At 40.6% G+C, this 7,041-nt stretch overlaps 1 protein-coding gene and 1 pseudogene across 1 annotated transcript; both read left to right on the forward strand.

The window, feature by feature from the left end:
- Positions 1-548: 548 nt before the first annotated feature.
- LOC120052096 lies at positions 549-1,688 on the forward strand (annotated as a pseudogene).
- A 2,475-nt stretch (positions 1,689-4,163) lies between these two features.
- On the forward strand, positions 4,164-6,406 carry LOC120051875 (regulator of G-protein signaling 21-like). Its single transcript, XM_038998759.1, has 5 exons — positions 4,164-4,350; positions 4,693-4,752; positions 5,100-5,164; positions 5,338-5,504; positions 5,747-6,406. Exons 1-5 carry the CDS (start codon positions 4,265-4,267, stop codon positions 5,933-5,935), a joined length of 567 nt encoding a protein of 188 aa, XP_038854687.1. The 5' UTR covers positions 4,164-4,264; the 3' UTR covers positions 5,936-6,406.
- Positions 6,407-7,041: the final 635 nt, after the last annotated feature.

Below are 7,041 nucleotides of genomic sequence, written 5' to 3' on the forward strand. Positions count from 1 at the left end.
TCCCCATTACATATTATTTGCCCTCCTATGTGATTTCTCTTTTTACTATTCACAGTAAATGAAAGATGTTCTCAGGAAATAGACTTGTGAAAGAGTGTAGCTGTGAGTAAACACTGAAGATTATATTAAGGTGGGCAGACAGACACTTCTCTCTTAACATCTGCTCCTTAACATGCAATGTCTTCAGAGGGAATTATTATCGTGTTTAATCTATAAGATGTGTCTTCATAAAGTGTGCTATTGTAATATATCTGTATATATCCTAAATATTAGGAAATATTTCTCAAAAAATAAAACATTGGGGGAAAATGTGTAATAGGAATTTTACAGGAATGTAAATATCCATGAGTCAAAGATGTTACGTCCTAGGGGAGTTTCGGTAAGCTGTGCCAAGGCATCTAGGGGCCTGCACCAGCACACCGCAAACGTCACCATAACACACCTCTCTTGAGATGTTAAATACCTGCCCAGGATGGGCCTGGAATGTTTACTAAGACCATACGGTCTACATCTAATTCCTAGGAGGAATCGCTGTCAATGATGTGAAGATGCCCAACCTATTATTTTCAAAGATTCGGATCTATGAATTGAAGGATATACCGCAAAATAGAACACAGAGAAGAAGGTAAGTTAAATTATCTATCTAGGAAAGGGACCTTTATAGGCAGTTCATGATACATTTGTGTTATCATAATAGATCGGATGATAATGCATACTACTTCCACAGGATCGATATCCTTCTAAGCAGAAAAAGACAGAAAAAAGACATCCAGTGTATTCTGGCACAAAAGATAAATGATGAGTCCTTTTCTACAAAAATCAAGTAAGTATGGCAACAGTGGAGACTATTTCACAACAATAACATGTCAAATTGTTTACCTAGTAATATTGACTTACAAAACACATATAATCCCCCCCATTTTTTTCAATCTTTTTAAGTCCAGAGGACAATAGAAGAATCCAGCCAACTCTTGAGACCTTGTTGAAGGACGAAAGTAATGACAACTGTTTTAACTATGTTGGCCCAGAGTACATTCATTATCATCAATAGTACAGTCTGATTAGACCACCTTCTGACTTTAGCATTAATAATCCCCCAGGGGGCCTTGCAGCCTTCCGAGCTTTCCTGCGGTCCGAATTCAGTGAGGAGAATATTGAATTTTGGCTAGCATGCAGAGACTACAGAAAGACCACCTCACCGGCTGACCTGTCCTGGAAAGCAACAGAGATCTACCAGGAGTTCCTCCATCCCCAGGCCCAGAGAGAGGTCAGTTAGTCAGGCTATGCATCAGCATTCACCTTGGCAGTATCTGGATGCAGTTATCCAAAACACTAACATAATATAAGCTAAAGTAGCAGATATAGCTATAATTCCTAAGGTGTGACTATGTAATTCCATGTACTTTGCTGATGTGGGAAATGGACTATTTCAAAGATAACTTAGCCTATCATTAGAACTTCCCTTGGCACTCATTGTAATGGTTTATGTTTCCCCCCTACAGATCAACGTTGACCACCACATCCACGAGAAGATCAACAGGTCCATGAAAGCTCCTGCTCTGTGCTGCTTTGACGAGGCAGTGAGACACGTGTACAAACTGATGGAGAGCGACTCGTACTCCAGGTTTCTCAGGTCAGACGCCTACCTGGGGCTCAGACGCAAGCCAGGACCTTCTGGTAGAGGTTAGGGGTCAAGAGTTTGTGAATCAAGATTCACCAAGTCCAAACAAGGAGGATTCCAAACGAGTGATGGAAACATGAGACTATAGATCCTGAGGATAGAACTGGAAGATCCCCACAGGAAGTGACACATAATGACCACAGGAAATTACTTATGAGTTGGAGAAGAAGAAGAAATGAGTATAGAGTATGGAGAAGCATTGAGTGATGTGTGGTGATGAGTAGTGTCAATGATTCAGAGTGCTAAACAGTACATTTATTCAAACATCTAGACTGACTGATGCATCAAAAGTGGCGTTGGTGTAAAAACATGTGCGTCTAGGGAATAGTTTTAGGTAAGAACAGAAGGTACAGAATGTCTAAATGGAAGGACTTACATCACAAATGGTTACAGAAATGAGTTTTGTATGGTTACAGAAATGCAGAACTAAAAGGCTTTTAAGTATTCCATTAATAAAGTGTTATTTGTTTCGGCAAAGGAAAAAATCTGTTTTTTCATTTCATGCTTATTTGACACCCATGATATGGATCTGTCAGCAATATGAAACATGAATACCTGTTATTCATTTAACTCTTAATACTAATATAGCATGGATGGACCCTGTCAGTTTAAATATACAGTATACTTCCATAAGTCAGGATGTAAATGTTGTCAGAGTGAAGGGTTATCTTTAATTTGTCCTGTGACACTGAGTAATCGTGTGTGGTCGGTCGGTGGGCAGGGAAAATCGGAGAAAATAATTTTCCACAGCCTACTGACTGTAAGTCTGTTGTGATCACATGTCAGCTGTCTCAGCTAATTGCCCAGAGCCCACCCTGCGACGATGTATTGAAGCTGGAAAAATTTTGCCCTGTCACCGTTCATCCCACTCTATAGATGGCTTTATTTCTCAAAGTTGTCTTAAAAAGGTAATCTGGACGGCTCTAAGAATAACTGTGAGTTTGACCCAGAACTCCCACCAGTGGATTGGAGTCAGTGGATGCTCTGATGCATGGCAAATTGGCCTGAATGTGTCCCCTTGTTAGGGAAGTAATCTCATCACCAAGGAACAACTGTTCTGTGATGACTTTTGGCATCAGCATGGCACACTATGGACAAATGTCTGGAGGCTAGCGCAGCATGATCTTCAATTGAGCATTGCTCAATGATTATGAGATGAACTCAATGTTTTTACTACATACCAGGTTATAAATAGACCCCAGGAAGAGTAGCTGCTGCTTCAGCAACAGCTAATGGGGATCCTAATAAAATACTAAATACTTAAAGCAGTCTTCAAAGGGAAGGTTTTATGTGAGAGTTGATATTTTCAAAGAGGACTATTGGGTAGAGGGAAGACCAGACAATAGCAACTTCTATTGCAATTTTTAGCTCGGTAAGTCAATAGTATAGTTGGTATGAAGGGATATTCTTGCTAGATGACAGAGATCTCGCCCCTCCTGCATCACGACAACATCACACCACTTTGTCCTTCACACAGAGTCTGACGCTGTTTTCCTTTGTCCCAAACGGTTGCCATGACAGCCGAGGGGAAGTGAGTAATATGCAGTGTATTTCTGATACTGTCTGAGTTACTCAATACCGTCACTCAGGAACTTCTATAATGGATACTGTTCGAATTGGTGTAAAGCAGAAGTAGAAAGGAGATTCAGCAACTCTTGGGGGACAATGTAATTTAAATTTTAAAAAACATTTTTATGGTGTCAACCACACAGGTGATTGTGGTGTGTTCGTTTAAACCTCTGGTCAGTTTTTACTGTATGATGTAAAGGTAGTTGTGTGGTGGTGTGAAATTGAGGGCACAAGGCAGATTAACTGTATGTGGACATGTTTTGGTGTCACTTGGTTGTGCTTGACTGCTTGTGGCCATCTTTGGGTAAGTTGAGGAGAACCACATCAGTTACTGTGCAGAATGACAAGGGACAGGTCATTGGACATTGCTGCCTATAGTCACATTGGCCATGAGGTGTCTATATGACTCTGGCTAATGTATGCAAAGGCTATACACCCACAATCTACAAACTAAACAACTGACTGTCTATATTGGATTTAATCATCATATAATTTAGTAAAGATACACCTTGCCGCTGGATACAGTATAAGAAATTAAACATCCCAATGACATTTCAACAGAGTACCGAAACACACACCAAGCAAAGGTCATGATTTGCCTATCACTGTCACTGTCTCTGTCATTTGCATCTTAGCAGCCCAGACCAAAAATATTGTGGACATAAAGAGCACACTTTGAACGAGGAGCAGTTAGGCTGCCTGGAAAACTGGACAGAGAGAGAGAGAATGCGCGAGAGAGAGAGAGGGGTATCCAGAGAGAGAGGGCGAGAGAGCATGACACAGAGAGAGGTTGAAAGAGAGTGTCGCAAAAAGACAGAGAGCGCATGTCACAGAGAGAGAGATAGAGAGAGAGCGTAGGAGCTTCCTCTCGTGCTACGGTTCACTGGGCTGAGTCTGTGTTTCACCTTCCAGCCCTGCATATAAAGGCCTGAGGTGGATTGAGACCCCTCTATACAGAGAGTGATTCACCCCAGCATGAGCAGCAGCAGGGGACAGAGAGTGTGGAGTTAAAACATGCCCAGCCTAATCATCACAGAGACTCTGATACAAACACAGCACTTCAATATGGAGCAGGACGACAGGAGGAGGAACAAGAACTTGTGAGTGTAGCTTATAGCTTTTTATACTCTCAACAGCTGGCGATGTCGGGAAAATGTATTGTGGAGCTTATGTATATTTAGTCAATATTAGGCTATATTATCAATGTACTCTTGTAATACTATGGATGTGTCATATACTTTCTAAATACTAAAATGCTTGTACAAATGCTTTAGCGTCATACTACATACTTTAGGCCACACATTGTATATAAGCACTGCATCTGTTTTACTAAACCTGTGAATACCTTCTACCAAGATACTACATACTGAGATGTCCTTATACAGCAATGGAATACGTTGTTTTATGAGTCGATCATGACCGTTCTTTTTTTCTCTCCATAGGGGAAAGAACTTTATGTGCCGACTGCAATGCATGTTCTCACATTCATCCACCTCTGAGAGGTAAGGATTCTTACCCTGGCTTACTCTGTTACTCTGTGTTGATCCTAATGGTTATTATTATTATATGATTTTAAATGTATATAAAACATATATTACATATATTGTATTGTTCAAAATCAAATACCATATATGTTGTAGTGTCCATCTTTGGTAGTGTGTGTGAATTCAAATTAAACTTCAGAAAGCAGGCACGCACATAGGCACACACACACGCACCCATGTGCGGCTATAATTGTTTCCTAATTATGTTGGTTCTATGTGCCCTTTTGCCCTCACATCAAATACCAGTTTTATTTTTTACCCAGATTTGATTCTAGTTGAGTAATCACCACACATTTTCTTCCTAGCAGGCTAAGTTTAGAAGATACCCAACAATGGTCTCAGTCACTGGAGAGACTCCTCGAGTCTAAATGTGAGTTTCACTTTATCAAACGATCAAAATAGTTCAAGATAAATAGCTAAATTAGATAAAATATCTAACTGAAAACAGCAAGATAGAAATGTTGAACAAAAACAGCACGTGTTTCCAGGCTTGGGGCTGTATAATTGTTTCATGTCTTGGTGTGTTTTTATTCTTCCCCACAGATGGACTGGCGACCTTCAGAACCTTTCTGAAGTCTGAATTCAGCGATGAGAACATTGAGTTCTGGCTGACGTGTGAGGAGTACAAGAAAATCAAGTCTTCATTCAGAATGTCATCGAAGGCCAAAAAAATCTATGAGCATTTCATAAAGGCTGAGGCTCCTAAAGAGGTACGACTGTTATAGTTACAGTATTACAGTACATGGCTACATGCTACAGATTCAAATAGCTCCAGTGACATTTCTACAGAAAGCAACCCTGCATTTGAACTCTTTGTAACCTCATTGATGTTTCAATGTATTTCCTCAACATCATCTGGTTAATAAACCCCCCTCAAATGTTTATTTCCAAACATGCTATATGAAATCCATCTGTACTTCGTAAATCTAAATTAATCTTGCTCTTGTTCCAGATAAACATTGACTACCACACGAGGGAGCAGATCAAGAGGGCCGTGAAGAATCCTACACTCCAGTGCTTTGACGATGCCCAGAAGATTGTCTATGGGCTGATGGAGAGAGACTCGTACCCTCGCTTCCTGCGCTCAGACATTTACCGATCCCTCCTGGATTCCCTCGCCGCTGACGCCGTCAAGGGCTAATAGGAGCGGATTAGATGACAGGAAAACATGACAACAGAAACTGGAATGTTTGGGGTTCTACAGGATGGAAGGCTGGCCAAGCATAGAGAGACTGACAGGCCTGTGTCCCTACAAACCATGGTCGCCACAACACAAGACCACACCCTGAAACACTGCAAGTGGGATTCGCCAAGAGAAAAAGAAAGACAGAAGGAAAGGCAGAGAGGATATGAGGAATGCTACAGCGCTGCGATTGCACTGGATGCCGCTGTCTTATCTGTAACTCTGGGAGTGACATATCATAGGTGATTAGATCGTCTTTGACAGTGAATGAATCACGGAGTGAATGACGATCGAACTGAAACACAACGTCAGCAACCATGCAGTCCCCACTCAACCGGAGGTGCTTCCTGTCCTAAAAAGATGGAGAAGAGAGTGTATGTGTGTTTGTGTGTGTGTGTGTGTGTGTGTGTGTGTGTGTGTGTGTGTGTGTGTGTGTGTGTGTGTGTGTGTGTGTGTGTGTGTGTGTGTGTGTGTGTGTGTGTGTGTGTGTGTGTGTGTGTGTGTGTGTGTGCAACAGGATGCCTATGATACTGTGATAAGATATGAGATGCAAGGTGGACTTTCACTAGCAATACTAAAGTACGTGGTCTGGAGTGAAACAAAGGAGAGAGCACGCATACAATGGATACCGGCCCGAAATACTATACTGTCCTTAATACTATTCACATTTCGTCTCTAAATTCAAACCAGTTTTAAAAAAGGCGGTTGAATCTTTAGATTTGCAAGGCAGTTAAAGACTTCTTACACTGTCTATCATTGAATAATTACCAATTATGAAGTAGAGGTTAAGTTGTGTGAGTGCAATTGTAGACAGAAGGGTAGCCTATGTCCCACTTTGTATATTGAACTTTGAACTCCTACTTCTCTGATGCAGAATATTTTTTGATTGCTTACAAAGAAAGCACAATACAATGTTGATAAATTAAGATTAGAATGTTGTACTATTTATTACACAGTCACTGTTAGGATGCTGACTTTTGCAATGCTTGTAAAAAATGTTCACGATTAGATTATTAAATTACATTAAATTATTAAATTATTTGCAGACAAAATATTTATTGTCA

This window comes from Salvelinus namaycush, chromosome 8 (genome assembly GCF_016432855.1).
Source record: "Salvelinus namaycush isolate Seneca chromosome 8, SaNama_1.0, whole genome shotgun sequence".
In the NCBI taxonomy this organism is placed as follows: Eukaryota; Metazoa; Chordata; class Actinopteri; order Salmoniformes; family Salmonidae; genus Salvelinus; species Salvelinus namaycush.